Raw genomic sequence first — 17487 nt, forward strand, 5'->3', positions numbered from 1 at the left:
TTAGGCCATATGAAAACAGGCTGTGGGCTCCTATTTGCTGACCTCTGATTCCAGTTCAGCGATCATCAAGATTTTGCCACATCTTTCTGTGTTTCCTTTTCTTTGTGAGGTGTTGGAAACAAAGTCATTCACCCTTCCATATTTCAGTGTGCATTTCTTAAAAAATGAGACATTTTCTTCCATAACCACAACATGGTTATGATACCTGACAAAATGAGTAATTCTTTGGTATTATTTAATACCCTGGGGCTTCCCTGGTGGTTCAGAAGGTAGAGAATCTGCCTGCAAAGGGGGAGACCTGGGTTTGATCCCTGGGTCAGGAAGATTCCCTGGAGAAGGGAATGTCTACTCACTTCAGTATTCTTGCTTGGAGAATTCCATGGGCAGAGGAGCCTGGCGGGCTACGAAGAGTCAGACACGACTGAGAGACTAACACTTTTCCTTCCACTTTTTCAATATATGGTCTATTGTATTGATTTTAAAGTGAACTGAAGATTAATATACATGGAAGTACAAAATACTGAAAGGTATTCTGTTTGTGATTTTGGTGGGGCTTATTAAAATTACAAGTTTGGGAAATTTTCATTTGAAAACTGTATAAATTCACTTGTACTTACCACTTGTAAAAATGGGAATTTTTAAGTTTAGAAAAAAATTGAATTCTAATAGCTTAAAATTCTCAAGCTCTTACTTAATGTTTCCACAGTTCGTAAAATGTAAGTGTCCTCTCACTAAGTTGCAAGTCTTTCTTTTCTAATTCCAATCAGGAATGGATGGATAAAGTATTTAAAGTGCGTCTAATCTCTCTACCTCTTGGCTGCTTTTGTGATTTGTTCTTAAAAAAGAGTCATTGAAATTTTAAAGATGAGCAGAGAACTCTTTCTCATGGTTAACTTGTATTTTCAAGGTCAGTTAAATGTCCTCTACTCTCCCAGTCAACTTCATCTAACCCTTACCAGGGGAATTTTAGTGTCTTTCCAACTATTCTTCAGTTTGTTAGTCTAGGACCTCTCAACCTCTCAAAGTCTAATGTGCATACACAATACTGAGGATCTCACAGTATAGCTTCCGTTTTAGTGGGCCTTTGGTGGGTCTTAGTGTCTGTGTTTCTAAGACTCCCATGTGATGCTGCTGCTGCTGATCTGTGGATCACACTTGGAGTAGGATATACAGTATATTCCCTTTGCACTTCCCATCTAATTTATCTTCTAATTGGTTGCCAGAGAGGTGTTTTTTAATACGTCGATGTAATATTACTTATTACTTATTATTGAATGTATAAATTGGTTCACATTTTTTTTGCTTACCTTGTTATCTTTTCCTGTCATACCAGGCTACTTCTAGTGATTCTGTCATCCTCAAATACACCTCATTCCTTTGTGTATATTGTTCATGATACTATATATAGAGTACACATGATACTATACTGTAGATAGCAGGTGCTTAGTAAATTTGTTTTCAGTAATTTAATATTGAGGTCGGCCAGACCATGAACTCCTGAGCCTGTCTTTTTTGACATTTTTGTCTAAAATCTGTCTTTATGTCTTCTGTCATATATCTGTACTATGTCAATGTTACTTTCTGTCTGAGTGGTTCACTGTATTGCATATATTTGTTTATGTGAAAGTCACTTAGTCCTGTCTCTTTGTGACCCCATGGACTGTAACCCTCCAGGCTCCTTTGTCCATGGAATTCTCCGGGTCAGAATACTGTAACGGGTAGCTGTTGCCTTCTCCAGGAGATCTTTCCAACCTAGGGATTGAACTCCGGTCTTGCACATTGCAGGCAGATTCTTTACGATCTGAACCACAAGGGAATCTATCCTAAATGTTCACACACCTGTTGTTAACCAGTTTATAAACATTGTTGTTGGAAATTGCAATCAAGAGGCAAGTTCCTGTCTCCCAGTATGAAAGTCTTTATGTATTTACTCTCAGCAGATTAATCTTTGTCTAGGTATGTGCGTGCTAAGTCACTTCAGTTGTGTCTGACTCTTTGCGACCCTATGGACTGTAGCCCACCAGACTTCTCTGTCCATGGGATTTTCCAGGGAAGAATACTGAAGTGAGTTGCCGTTTCCTCCTCCAGGGGATCTTCCCAACCCAGGGATCAAACCCATGTCTCTTATGTCTCCTGCACTGGCCACGCAGGTTCTTTACCACTAGCCCACCTGGGAAGCCCTTGCCTAGGTATAGTTCTAGTCATTCTGAATCATGTCACTTCTGCTTACAACCCTACATCCAATACCAGTTGATATTGCTAATACAGTTTCCTTAACTTAGTATTTATAGGGTTTTCCATAATTTGGGGCTAAGTATGTTTTCTGTGTTATTTCCTCTTCCCTGTCAAATTAAGTCATTTAAAAATGTGTACTTCTGCCAAGAAGCCAATTCCTTCCCATCTCTGCCTGTTGAAATCTTGATCCATGTTGCTATATAATGTAAATTAATATGGCCCTTTTGTTAGGCAGTTTGGCAGTATGTATCAACATCTTTAAACTGTTTGACCTTTTAATGCAGTAACTCTACCTTTGGGAACCCAACTAAAAGAAGTAATTGCAGAATGTGTCAAAGATTCATGTGAATAAAAAATTAAAAAAGGTATCCATTGCAATTAGACCTTCACTGATTTTTTTTCTTCTTTATGAGACAGTGGCCCCTAAAAGAGCAAATTATCTTTCCTTTTCACAGGCTAAAATAATGGTAAGGTCTAGTCTAAAGGAGAGTCCTCAAGCTTCCATTGTTCTTCTGACGAGAAAATTACATCTAATCAGATGACCTGAAAACCCTGTTTTACTTCCTGTTTATGTAACTTTATATTCTTTTTGACAGCATGATTCTGGAACAGAGTGCACTCCAGGAGAATCTAAGAATTTAGGACAAAAAGAAAATGGCAATTACATCATGTATGCAAGAGCAACATCTGGGGACAAACTTAACAACAATAAATTCTCACTCTGTAGTATTAGAAATATAAGTCAAGTTCTTGAGAAGAAGAGAAACAACTGTTTTGTTGGTATGTATATTTTCCCAGCATTTTAATATGAATATTTTCAAACATTCAGAAAACTGGAAAGAACTAAATAGCAAACACCTGTATATCCACCACTACCACCTGTATATTAAAGTGTTGTTGGCACTTTAATACATTTGCTGTATCACACAGGGGGCTTCCCTGGTGCTCAGATGGTAAAGAATCTGTCTGCAATGCAGGAGGCTAGGTTTGATCCCTGGGTCGGGAAGATCCCCTAGAGAAGGGAAGGGCTACCCACTCCAGTATTCTTGTCTGGAGAGTTCCATGTTCAGAGGAGGAGCCAGGCAGGCTATAGTCCATGGGGTCACAAAGAGTTGGACACAGCTGAATAACTAACACTTACCACATGTGTATCAATCTATTCATCTCTCAATCCATGTTTTATTGTTATTTTAATTTAAAGTGGATTTGGGATATCAGGATACTTCACTCTAAGCCCTTCAGCCTATATTTTTTACATAAGTGAAATACACAAATCAACTCTACCATTTGATGAGCTTTGACAAATACGTCTCCCTGTGTACCCTAAGCACCTGTCAAAACGTACAACATTTCTATCATCACCCGAGAAAGTTCTCTCATTTCCTTTCCCCATCAGTCTCTGCACCTGTCCCATAATAAATGGATTTATTTCTCCATAGATAAATTTTGCTTGTTTTCATATAAGTGGAATCATACAGTTTGCATTCTTCTGTGGAAGGCTGCTTTCACTCATCATACTATTTTGAAGTTCATTATTAGTGTTTTGTACCATTTTTTTTTTTTGGCTGGGTAGAAGTACATTATATCCTCTCTCCTGTGAATGAACACCTGGGCTTTTCAGGTTTGGGCTATTATGAATAAAGTTGCTATGAATTTTTTTCTTACAGTAGTAAAATATATATAAATTTAAACTAGTTTTAAGTGTACCATTCATTGGCATTAGGTACATTTACCATTTGTACAACCATCACCGCTTTTCCATTTTCAAACTTTTAAAATCACCCCAAATAGAAATTCTGTAACCGTTAAGCAATTAACTCCTGTTTCTCTCTCTTCCCAGTTCCTGGTAACCTCTATTCTATTTTGTGTCTCTGCGACTTTGCCTATTCTAGGAACCTCATATTTGTGGGATTATGCTTTTTTATCTGATTTATTTCACTTAGCATAGTGTTTCCAAGATTCACACAAGCTACAGCATGTATCACAATGCCATTCATTTTTATGGCAGAATAATACTCTGTTTTAGGGATATATTATATTTTGTCTATCCATTGATCTGTTTTGCCTCTCTTGAGGCATTTAATATGTTCTAAATACCCCACCTTGTATTACATTTTTGGGAATCCTTCTATTTCATAAGATTTTAAGTTACCTGAGGGGAAACACTGAGGCCTGCTCACATTGCACATAAACAGCACTCTATGGCACCAAAGGAAAAAGAACTGAAGAAGTTTTATGGCTTTTTGATTTTTTAGCTGCATTTTTTGTTTTGACATAAAACTGATATAACACTATGCCCTTTTGTTTTTAATTTAAATTTATATTCAGATAATTTAGATTCCCACGCAGTTGTAAGAAATAATGGAGATTCCATATTCCTTCTCTCAGTTTCCCTCAATGGGAACATCTTGCAAAACTGTGTAGTACAGTGGTGCATACAACAAGGATATTGACATTGATAAGCAATCCACCGATCTTATTTGGATTTCCCTAGTTTTTCATATTTTCATCTCTGTGTGTGTTTAGTTCTATACAGTTTTACCATGTGTAGGTTTATGTGTCCATCACCATAGCCATGATTAAGAACGGTTTCATTGGGGCTTCCCTGGTGGCTCAGACAGTAAAGAATCTGCCTGTAATGTAGGAGACCTGGGTTCAATCCCTGGGTCAGGAAGATCCCCTGGAGAAGGGAATGGCTACCCACCCCAGTATTCTTGCCTGGAGAATTTCATGTTCAGAGGAGCCTGGTGGGCTACAGTCCATGGGATCACAAAGAGTCAGACATGACTGAGTGACTAACACTTTCACTTTGGCTGTCTAGTGATTGGGACCACATGCTCTTAATGCAGGAGGCATGGGTTTGATCCCTGGTCGGGGAACTAGGATCCCATGTGCCACATGGTGTGGCATAAAAAAAAAAGAACAACTCCATTACCACTGTTTTATAACCTTAAAAAGCAACCTCCTCCTTCCTGCCTTTTTCACCTGCCCCACAAAATCATTCTCCATTTCTAAAATTTTGTCACTTCAAAAATGTTCAATAAATGGAATCATACAAAATGTAACTTTTGGGGATTTTTCACTTGATGTGATTGCTTGGAAATTAATCCAAATTTTTACCTGTGTCATTAGTTCATTCCTTTTTATTGCAGGTAGTATGTGTGTACCTCAGTTCATTCAACCATTTTTCTGTTAAAGAATATTTGGGTTAACTTCAGTTTTGGGCTGTTCTGAATAAACCAGCTATAAACAGGCTTTTCATATGAATATAGGTTTCAGATGCCTCCAAATTGAACTGATGGATTAATATAGCAGCTGTTTGTTTTTATTTATGTTTTTATGTTTTGGCAGAAACTGCCAAACTGTTCAGAAGGCTGTACTATTTTACATTCCCAGCAGTAGTGTATGAGTCGTCTAATTTCTCTCTATCCTTGTCAGCTTTTGATATTTTTTATTTTATCCACTGTGACATGTGTATAGTGTTAATTCATTATGGCTTTACTTTGTATTTTTATGATGACTAATGATGTTGAGTATCATGTGGTTTTTTGCCATCTGTATATCATCTTCGGTCAAATGTCCGTGTTTCTTAGCCACTGAGGGTTGTTTTTTTTTTTCCTGTTGAGTTTTGAGGGGTTTTTTATGTAGTTCAGCTGCTAGTCACTTGTCACATATCGGTTTGCTTGTATTTTCTTCCTTTTTGTAGCTTGTCTTTTCATCCTCTTCACAGTCTTTCCCAGAGCAAAACTTAAATTTTAAGAAGATTCAAAGTCAATTTTTACTTTTATTGATTGACTTTTTCTTATAAAACCTTCATTTTCTTTTGAAAGGATAGATTAAAATTACATTGATGTTATCATTTTTGTTATTATTATTATTCTCAGTGGTAGAAGTGACATCTGGATTCTTCATTTGTAAACTGGAGTTTTGCAATAAGCTTTCTGATTATTGAAATGTTTCTGATGATTGAAACTTTCTGATTGAAAATGACTTTAAAAATTATGAACCTATTTGTCTTTCTCTGTCTGGCTTCACTTAATAAATATGATGGTCTCTAGGTCTATCCATGTTGCTGCAAATGGCATTATTTCATTCTTTTTTTTAATGTCAGTAATATTCCTGTGTCTGTGTGTTTGTGTGTACACCACACCTTCTTTATCCATTCATCTATTCATGAACATTTAGGTTGCTTCTGTGTCTTGCTATTGTAAATAGTGCTTCTTTGGACATTGGGGTGCCTGTATTGTTTCAAATCAGAGTTTTCTCCAGATAGATGCCCAGCAGTGGGATCGCAAGATTATGTGGTTTTAGTTTTTTAAGGAAACTACATACTGTTCTCCAGAGTGGCTGCACCAGTCTTACATTTACATCAACAGTGTAGTAAGTTTCTTTTTTCTCCACATCTTCTCCAGCATTTATTATTTGTAGACTTTTAAATAATAACTATTCTGACTGGTGTGAGGTGATACCTCATTGTAGTTTTGATTTGCATTTCTCTAATAATTGGAAATGTGTGTGCATGCTCAGTTGGTTTAATCATGTCTGACTCTCTGTGACCTTAAGAAATGTAAGCCACCAGGCTCCTCTGTCCATGGGATTCTCCAGGCAAGAATACTGGAGTGGGTTGCCATGCTTCCTCCAGGGGATCTTCCCCACTCAGGGATTGAACACAAAGTCTCCTGCATTTCCTGAATTGAAGGTGGATTCTTTACCCACTGAGCCACCTGGGAAGCCCAGTAATTAGCAATATTGAGCATATTTTCATGTACCTGTTGGCCATCTGTATGTCTTCGCTGGAGAAATGTCTATTTAGGTCTTCTGCTTAGTTTTTGATTTGGTTGGTTGGTTGGTTGATATTGAGCTGCATGACCTGTTTGTATATTTTAGAAATTAAACCCTTGTTCGTACCATCATTTGCAAATATTTTTCTCCCAGTCTGCAGGTTGTCTTTTCATTTTGTTTATGGTTCCCTTTGCTATGCAAAAGATTTTAAAGTTTAATTAGGTCCATTTGTTTGTTTTTGTTTTTATTTCCATTGCTCCAGGAGATGGATCCAAAAAAAAAATGCTGCTTCAGTTTATGTCAAAGAGTGTTCTGCCAATGTTTTCCTTTAAGAGTTTTATAATATCTGGTCTTATATTTAGATGTTTAATCCATTTTATTTTTGTATATGTGTTAGAGAATGTTCTAATTTCTTTCTTTTACATGTAGATGTCCAGTTTTCCCAGCACCACTTATTGAAGAGACCATCTTTTCTCCATTGTGTATTCTTGCCTCCTTTTTCATAGATTAATTGACCATAAGTGCATAGGTTTATTTTGGGGCTTTCTATACTGTTCCATTAATCTGTATGTCTGTTTTTGTGCCAGCACCCTACTATTTTGATTGCTGTACCTTCCTAGTATAGACAAATGTCAGAGAAAGACCAGTATCATATGATAGTACTTGTATGTGGAATCTAAAAAAAGAATACGAATGAACTTATTTATAAGGTTGAGATAGACTTACAGACATAGAAAACAAACTTAGAGTTACCAAAAGGGACAGCAAGGACAAGGGGTGAGGGGGAGAGACAAATTAGAGGCTTGAGAGTAACATATGTGTGTACTATATATAAAATAGGTAAACAAGGATCTACTGTATAGCAGAGGAAGCTATACTTAATATCTTGTATTAACATACAATGGAAAAGATTCTGAAAAATAAATACATACAGACACACACATATGACCTTCCCTGGTGACTCAGTTGGTAAAGAATCTGCCTGCAATGCAGGAGACTCCAGTATTCTTGCCTGGAGAATTCCATGGACAGAGGAGCCTGGCAGGCTGCAGTCTATGGGGTTACAAAGAGTCCAGCATGACTGAGCAGCTAACACTGTCACTTTTATACCTATATGTATTACTGAATCATTTTGTTGTGCACTTGAAACTAACACAATATTGTAAAATAACTATTTCAATTAAAAAAAAACTAAATAATATTTACCATAAGATAGAAAAAAGCGAGCACATTGCTTTTTAGTATTATGGGAAAGAAGTTTGTTTCTTAAATTGCAATGAAATATTGTACCTGTTACAATTTTTGTATTTTAAGCAACATCTTTTCCCTTGTTTTAAGCCGTTAGCAAAGAGCTAATTTGAAGTATTGTTTCTGTATGAGACACAAATGAATGTGTAATGAATATTACATGTGTGGTTTTCTGACTTTTTCAATTTTTCCTTTTCTCCTAAATTACATGTCACATGAATTGTAAGATGATTATTGCTAAACTTCAGAAAAATCATTATTATTTACTTAATATATATGTGCATGTGCATGATTCTAGTTTTAGAAAAGAAAAGAGATGGTATAAAGTGAAGGAAAGGAGAAATTCCCTGGCATCCAGTGGTTAAGACTCAGCACTTTCACTGCTATGGCCCAGGTTTGGTCCCTGGTTGGGGAGCTAAGATCCCCACATGGCCAAAAAAAAAAAAGAGAGAAAGGGATGGAGCTTCAGTTAGCCCTAAAATTTCCTGTAATGTTTGATGTGGCGAAGGATAAGAATGAAATTTCTGAATATAAAGCTAAGGTCTCTATAGAGTATTTTTGATTCAGATGTACCTTGTTTTGGGTTCCTGTGCTTGAGGTATGTTCCCTTCCACTTACTCAGCTTTCGGTTTGAAGTCTGTGCTACAACTGTTTCCCACACTGATTTGGTGCAGCAGAAAGAGCACCAGACTTTAGACCTATGAGACCCTGATTTAGTCTTGTGTTTTGCCCATACTGGGGCATATGGTTTCCAGGAAGTCCCAAGCTCTCTGAAAGTTAGTTTTCTTTTCTCTAAAATGAAGACATTTGATTCTTTTCATTTCTCTGCAGATGCTGAAGTTCTGTGATTTTTATGTTCTTATTAAGAGTAGCATTCTTGTTCCAGTTTCAAACTTTACTAACAAAATCAAAGAACTTTAAAAAAAGACCCTGAAAGTCTCTCTGAAATTACTCACTATGCTTAGACCAGACAGTCTAACCTTAATGAACCAAGATTTGACCCACTAATGTTAGACTCTGTGGAAATACAAAAGATATAAATAATACATGGTTCTTCCCTTAAGGAGTTTGGTCTAGCTGACAATCAAAACTAATGTACATTAAAAAAACTACTAGTTGACTAGGATATAGTCAGCCAAATAGAATGTGGGAAATTCCATAGGACACAATGACCCAATTTCTTTAACAACTAATAGTGTAAAAACAAGAGAGGAGGGAATCTGCTATCTATTAAAAGAACTTAAGATGCATTTAAAGCAGCTGTGGGGAGAGAGGAGAAAGCATGTGTGAAACTTGGTTCAAATAAACTGATGTAAAGAGGTAGTTGAAGCAAATTAAACATAGATTGGCTATTAGATGCTATTAAGCATACTGTTAGTTTTTTTAGAAGTGATAATGGTATTATGGTTAGATTTAAAAAAGAAAAACTCTTTATCTATTAGATTCATCCTGGTAGATGAATTTGTAAGAGCAGATGAATAGGTTAGATGCAGTAGTTTACAGCATATCGTTGATAGTTGTTAAAGCTAAGTGATTGGTTCATAGGAGTTCATTGTGCTTACTTTTTTTTACTACTTCTCTGTATGTTTGAAATTTTCTAACAGAAAAGGTTTGATTTTTTTTTTTCTGGTTGATGAAGCACTGACTTACTTGGTAGTTATGTACTATAAATAGTACAGTCATTGTTCAATAAAGCTCAGTGTGGCATGGCCTAAATAGAGTACTGTCACTTCTGAAAGGGACTTTAGAACGGAGCATCAGGTCAAATTCCCTCACTGCACAGATTGAGAAACTGAAGCCCCCGAATGGGAAGTGACTTGCCTAAGGCCACATTGCTAGTTAGTGACTGAGCCCCTGTTATAATTAGATCTCTTAATTTCCAGATTCTTAGTTTGTTCTACTTTCCTTAATCTTCAAAGTTTTCCTTTCTCCTTTTTTAAATGATGCTTTAAAGAGTTTGTGAATTTGAGATAAAATAAGTGTCGCATACAGTGCTTACTTTGTCTTATTCATTCTCTTCAGAATCTGGCCAGCCTATTTGTGGAAATGGGATGGTAGAACAAGGTGAAGAATGTGATTGTGGTTATAGTGACCAGTGTAAAGACGAGTGCTGCTACGATGCGAATCAGCCAGAGGGGAAAAAATGCAAGCTGAAACCTGGAAAGCAGTGCAGGTACCTTGTTAATTCCAGTAATGTTAATGTTCCTGTGAAGTCACTTGAGTGGAGTTCGTGAAAGTTTCTCAGACATGTCTGACTCTTTGCGACCCCATGGACTATACAGTCCATTCTCCAGGCTAGAATACTGGAGTGGGTAGGTGTTCCCCTTCTCCAGTGGATCTCCCAACCCAGGGATTGAACCCAGGTCTCCCAAATTGCCGGCAGATTCTTCATCAGCTGAGCCACCAGGGAAACCCAAGAATACTGGAGTGGGTAGCCTATCCCTTCTCCAGGGAATCTTCCTGACCCAGGAATTGAAATGGGGTTGCCTGCATTGCAGGCTGATTTTTTTACCAGCTGAGCTACCAGGGAGGCCTGAAGGTAGTTATGTCATATTTAAAACCAGATTAAAAAAAGAAAATCGATTAAGAGATGTATGTGGTTTTGGAACTTTGTTATTTGTTTTATTTTTCTGGAATAGGATTATTTAGTGCACCTTTGCTGGCAGATTGAGCTACTTATAATTACAGTTTGTGTGGTAGGTGTTAAAGACATGCAAAGGATGCTCAGTTCAGTTCAGTCTCTTCTTGGTCATGCCCGACTCTTTGCGACCCCATGAACCGCAGCACGCCAGGCCTCCCTGTCCATCACCAACTCCTGGAGTCCACCCAAACCCATGTCCGTTGAGTCAGTGATGCCATCCAACCATCTCACCCTTAGTCATCCCCTTCTCCTTCTGTCCTCAATCTTTGCCAGCATCAGGGCCTTTTCAAATGAGTCAGCTCTTTGCATCAGGTGGCCAAAGTATTGAAGTTTCAACTTCAACATCAGTTGAAAGATGTTTCATTTCCTTCCAATGAAAACTCAGGACTGATCTCCTTTAGGATGGACTGGTTGGATCTCCTTACAGTCCAAGGGACTCTCAAGAGTCTTCTCTAACACCACAGTTCAAAAGCATCAATTCTTCAGCACTCAGCTTTTTTTATAGTCCAACTCTAGCATCCATACATGATCACTGGAAAAACCATAGCCTTGACAAGATGGACCTTTGTTGACAAAGTAATGTCTCTGCTTTTTAATATGCTGTTTAGGTTGGTCATAACTTTCCTTCCAAGGAGTAAACGTCTTTTAATTTTGTGGCTGCAGTCACCATCTGCAGTGATTTTGGAGCCCCCAAAAATAAAGTCAGCCACTGTTTTCCACTGTTTCCCCATCTATTTGCCATGAAGTGATGGGACTGGATGCCATGATCTTCGTTTTCTGAATGTTGAGCTTTAAGCCAACTTTTTCACTTTCCCCTTTCACTTTCATCAAGCGGCTCTTTAGTTCTTCACTTTCTGCCATAAGGGTGGTGTCATCTGCATATCTGAGGTTACTGGTATTTCTCCCAGCAATCTTGATTCCAGCTTGTGCTTCCTCCAGCCCAGCATTTCTCATGATGTACTCTGCATATAAGTTAAATAAGCAGCTCAATAAAATACATATTGTTTAGTTCATAATATTAAAAACGTGATTTTCATCAGTATTTTTAGAATTTTAGCTTTAAATATTTAGGTAATATGGATTCCACACATTCTTGTAACTTAGTGTCATACAATTTATTTCACTTCTCAAATGATTCTGGTAGTGATAAATATAAGCAATAGAATATTTGTGCAGTACTTTTAAAATAGATGTTCTGTGTATCCTAATTTGTTTTTAATGTGTAAATGTGAGAAAAAATGATAAATTGACTAATGTGTGATATATCTATGAAAAACTGATGACTTACCTAGTATTTAACCCATTTTCCATTGTAACCTTTTACTAAAGGCAAATAGAATAAGAATGCTGAATATAGTATGCCTTCATTATAAAAACAAGATTCTTCATCATTTTTCTGTGATTATTAGAATGTTAAAATTTAGTAACCTCTTGTTCCAGTAAGAGTTGTATAACAGTAACATACTTAACATTTAAAAGATAATACTTATGATTTAAAAATTAAGACTGTATCTATTGTATAGGAAATGTCCTAGTGATTTTCTTACTCAACTCAGTACTTCTTTTAGTCCAAGTCAAGGTCCCTGTTGTACAGCACAGTGTGCATTCAAGTCAAAAACTGAAAAGTGTCGGGATGATTCAGACTGTGCAAAAGAAGGAATATGTAATGGCATCACAGCTCTCTGCCCAGCCTCTGATCCTAAACCGAACTTCACAGACTGTAATAGGCATACACAAGTGTGCATTAATGGGGTAAGCATTTGATTTGTTTTTCATTTAATTTTATGAAACCTTTTTCAGAATAATTGTTTCTTGACACTTAAAGCCTCACAGTTAAAGTGATTCATCTCAGTCCCAGTTTCAGCATCCGTATCTATTTCCCCACAAAGCTGTTGACTGCGTTATGTGGCATGAGTGCCTGGTGGCATTCGATTCGTTATTGACTTGTCTTTCAACTTTCTACTGCATGTGTTTGATACTCTAGAGAAAAATAGTTATGTAACTAGGTATGTAACTTTGTACTGCTTTTAAGTTTTATAAATTAATATTTTAGTACCCTAAATAAAAAGACTCTTGATTATTTCCTGTGCCTTTGAAGCCTTTAAAGCTTTCTTGGCTAAACAGTCACTTTCCTCTACATGAGGAGCTTTTCATTTTCCTCTTCTTATAAAGGAACAATAATAACCAACATAAAGTTGGTGTTCATCTAATCGCCTCTGTTTCTGTTTTGTCTAGATCTTTGTTAACATTTTTTTAAGATTTACCATCTTATTTGCACTTGCTCTTTTTAAGATGTGTTTATATGGTCCATTTCTGATTCTAATCTGTACTCCCACCACCTCTTGTATTTTTACTTAGTTATTTTAGCATTGGAGGCATCTGTCTGTTACTGGGAACAAGAGGTTTGACTGTATAGTGATTAAATAATTGGTCTTTTATTTTTCTTTCAGCAATGTGCAGGTTCTATCTGTGAGAAACATGGCTTGGAGGAGTGTACCTGTGCCAGTTCTGATGGCAAAGATGATAAGGAATTATGCCATGTCTGCTGTATGAAGAAGAGTAAGGCTTTGAAAATGCATGAGTATAAAATCTGTTTGAAAAACCTTATTTTCTCCTAAATGTTAAGTGTTAAACTTTGGTATACAGTTGGGACAGATAATTCCCAGCTGAACTGATTCTCTTGAGAAATATTTAAATATGGCATAGCATTGTGTTTCCAGTTTTGTGATCCCTACAGTGTTTTTAACATGATGAAGTAGACGAAACCTGCCAATGTTTTTGCAATAATTAATATATACACTGTTAGAAGGATTTTAAGCCATTGTAGGCACTAAGTCAAAAGAGTTGCTGGTTGTTTGTGTTGTGATATTTAAGGTGAATTAGTAAGGGTATTATCCAGTCTAACTAATGAAAGCCTATGTAGCATGTCACAGTGATGATTTTAGGCAGTTTCTTCCTTTCCTCCCTTTCTCCCAGCTAACCCAATAGAGAATCTGATCTTCAGCTTATATTTGGCACTTCTTTTACAGTGGAGCCATCAACTTGTGCCAGTACAGGGTCTGTGCAGTGGAACAAGTACTTCCTTGGTCGAACTATCACCCTGCAACCTGGATCCCCATGCAACGATTTTAGAGGCTACTGTGATGTTTTCATGCGGTGCAGATTAGTAGATGCTGATGGTCCTCTAGCGAGGCTTAAAAAAGCAATTTTCAGTCCAGAGCTCTATGAAAACATAGCTGAATGGATTGTGGTAAGTATAGTTTTTATTTCTAAAGAAACTTTATCTTAAAATGATTTGATCATAATTTTACTTGGTTAGAGGTCACCAGTGTTATTAGAAAATCACTTCTTTCCTGTTTATACTGAAATGATAGTTGACCCTTGAACAACATGGGTTTGAACTGCATGGGTCCACCGACAAGTGGCTATTTTTGTAGTAAATACTGTACTAGTACACAATCTGAAGCTGGTTAAATCTGCAGATATGGAGGAACCATGGATATAAAGGAACTATGGATGTGATGGGCCAACTATGATTAACCTGTCTCCTTCAAGGGTCAACTGTACTTTATCTGAAGAATGAGTTTTAAAGTTCAAATAGCCCTGAGCTTTATTTTCTTCTAAAGCAGTCAGATACACACTTCACATGTGTATCATTCATAGATTTGGTTGGTAGGTGATGGGAGTCATTCTGTTTTACTTTGCTCCCTGGTTCATGTCTTGGATGCGTTAACCTCATAGGATTAGAGTATTGTCGTAGAATTTCTTCAAGTTGATTTTGGAAAGCCCTGCTTGCTTTTTATACTTCTCACTTGTCTCAATATGACACATAGCCAGCTCTGGGTTCTACCTTGCTGAACAGGAGAGATGAAAAATTTTCTGAAGATTTTTTTCTGATGTTTCAGTATAATTTCTGGATCTTCGTCTTGTCCATAATAGGAAATGTTGAACAGGGCAAGATCAGATACAGAGCCTTTTGTAGATTTACTAATGACTGTGGATGTTCATTCAACTTAAATCTAGTGAACTATATTATTTTTAAACCACATTTTCCCCAATTGTATAAATGTTGAATTACCTGAAATTTTTGAAAAAGATCACTGAGAATGACTATCTTAAGTCGTTTAAGTATTTCTAAGTGTTTACATTTAGGTAACAGTAGGAAATTTGCAAGTGATGTATTAGAGAGTGTGCTGTGCCTGAACTGAATAAGTCTGCTTTGGAAATTGATTCCTCCCCCTTCCCAAATTATTTTTTACATTTTTAAAAATGAGGATGGCTTAAAAGCACACACAACAATAGCCCTCTGTCTGGGTTGTCAGTCCTTTTGGGTACTATTGTAGTAAAACTCGACAATAAGACTTTTGGAATTATCTCTAGGATTATTATATATCGGAAGTGTTTATTATATATAGGAAGAATAATACTTTGCATGTTAGAATATGCGATTTTTAGATGGGTAATGACTGAATAGTGGGAGGACTGTTGAAGTTGGATTTAGGAGACCTAGGTTTTAATCCAGATAATTGGGTCTCCACATTGTATGTGACTCATTTTTGTACCCCTGTGTTGAATGTATAGTGTATTCAGAAAGTATCTGTTAAACTAAAGATGCCTTCTGGCTCTGTGCTAAAGTGAACCGAGTATAGGCTTGGAATTACACAGGGATTGAGGTCACCAATCTCACGTTTGACAATTCTGTGATTTCAGGTAACTTACATTTCTTGGCCCCCTTACTTATATTTCCCTGTTTTCAAATCAAATCCAGTTTCTATTTTCTTTTTTTCTGATTATCTCTAATAAGAAAAAGTTGAGATCTGGTATACTTGTCTACAATGGGAAACAGTATGTTCAAAGGGGAAAAAATCAGATAATTGGAATCACAGGGTTATGTCCTGCTGAGTTTATGTTGTGCCATAAACTCAGGCATATTTTAGGTTTTCTAGATTGTAAATCATATCACCTAGAAATTTTTTTTTTCATTTTTCTCCATTGTATCTAATTTTGACTCATTTAGAATTTAAAAAACTCATTTATTCCTATTTTAAAATGTTTACTAGAAATGATCTTTTTAGTTAAAGTGTTTTGAAGACCTTTTTTTCATATTTTAGTTTTGAGGATTTTGTGAAATGCTTCTTGCAATGGATTTCAGCAGTGTGAAGTCTTTTCTTATGCTGTGGAACTGATTAATTAGGCACTTTCAGGTTTATGCAAGTTTGCCTTAAGTAAGTATAGAATAGCAATGTTGATATCCACATGCCACCCTTTTGAAGAGCATGGTCCATAATACCTGAGTACCATTAGGCTGTTGGTGCATTTGTGGGCATTAATCATATCAAACAGGAAGATAAACAACAGCCAGTTTCTTGTGAGTTATTTGTCATATTTGTGTTATTTGTAGAGTTCAGTTGCATGACAGAGTTTGTTTTGTTATATTAATAGCTGTGCTTAGGTCTTTCATCATGTATAAGGTATGTCCATCTAGTTAGTAATGTAGGTTATTAGTTCGCTCTGGTATAAGAAGCAATGATAGGAATGATGAGTTAGTTTCACTGACTTTCCTTTCCACTGATACCTGGTGGCTTTTTTTGTCTCCTTTCCATGGTATCCTGTGGTGGTATTTTCCCTCTTGAAGGTAGAGTGGGAAGAACCTTAACAGTTTAATAGTTCAGAGTATGAATTACTGCCTGCTACTGGCACCAAAGAAATTATGTTGATAAGACTTTTTCTTTTCTAGGGAAAAGTTGTTCTTGACAGTAACGTTTAAATAAAGTAGGCTGAGTGCCTACTGTGTGTCTGGCCAGGAGATGATGATAAACATCCTTCAGATTTATCAGAGAGTTTGCCTAGTTCCTGAAAAGTTGGAGAAAAGTCACCAGGAAATCTGTTAAGATCCTGTATCACTGTCACTTTTTCTTTAAATAGGTGCATTGGTAATTCTGTTTTGTTTTCTTCCATAATTCACATTTTCTGCACCTTTTGTGTTAGATCTGACATAGAAAACCATCTTTAACCTTGATTTTTTTAGTTTTATTGGTGTGTTTCCCCCACACTTTAAAATAATTGCCTGTTGGTGGCTTTTTTCTTTTTAATTTGTTCAGATTTATCAGAAGTTTATCTTTTCATTATTATTTTTGACAAACATCAAATGTGTTTCTCATTTTTTAATTAATTTCTTCTTATTTTTCTGTAATTTTATGAACCTAAGTATTAAGTGTATGGTATTCTTTATGAAAGATTTAGAGCAGTGTTTCCATGTGTTTCACAAAACATTATGCACTTGGTTGTCAAATGAATCCGGAAAATATTGCATATTATGGTTCCCATCTTGGAGATTTGTGATAATATTGTGAGACATCCTACAATGAGAAATCTTTTAAACTTCCATTTTCCACACTTACCTGACTTTTATTCATGTTGTACATGAGAATCATCTAACAACATAGACCAGTTAAATCAGAATCTCTTGGAACAGAGCCTAAGTGTTCGGGTTATTTCAGAGCTCCCAGCACTCAACTATGATGAGTAGCTGGAATTGAGAACCAATCATTCATGTAGAGCAGGGGTTGGCAAACTATGGC

At 36.5% G+C, this 17487-nt stretch overlaps 1 protein-coding gene across 1 annotated transcript in view; it reads left to right on the forward strand.

Moving 5' to 3' along the window:
* ADAM10 (ADAM metallopeptidase domain 10) overlaps positions 1-17487 on the forward strand; it is a 76564-nt gene that overhangs the window by 48680 nt on the left and 10397 nt on the right. Inside the window, exons 8-12 of the mRNA XM_052646640.1 lie at positions 2832-3015; positions 10288-10438; positions 12475-12658; positions 13357-13465; positions 13936-14156. Coding sequence (XP_052502600.1) covers positions 2832-3015; positions 10288-10438; positions 12475-12658; positions 13357-13465; positions 13936-14156 — 849 coding nt within the window. The remainder of the gene's footprint in view (positions 1-2831; positions 3016-10287; positions 10439-12474; positions 12659-13356; positions 13466-13935; positions 14157-17487) is intronic.

This window comes from Budorcas taxicolor, chromosome 10, assembly GCF_023091745.1.
Source record: "Budorcas taxicolor isolate Tak-1 chromosome 10, Takin1.1, whole genome shotgun sequence".
Lineage (NCBI taxonomy): Eukaryota > Metazoa > Chordata > Mammalia > Artiodactyla > Bovidae > Budorcas > Budorcas taxicolor.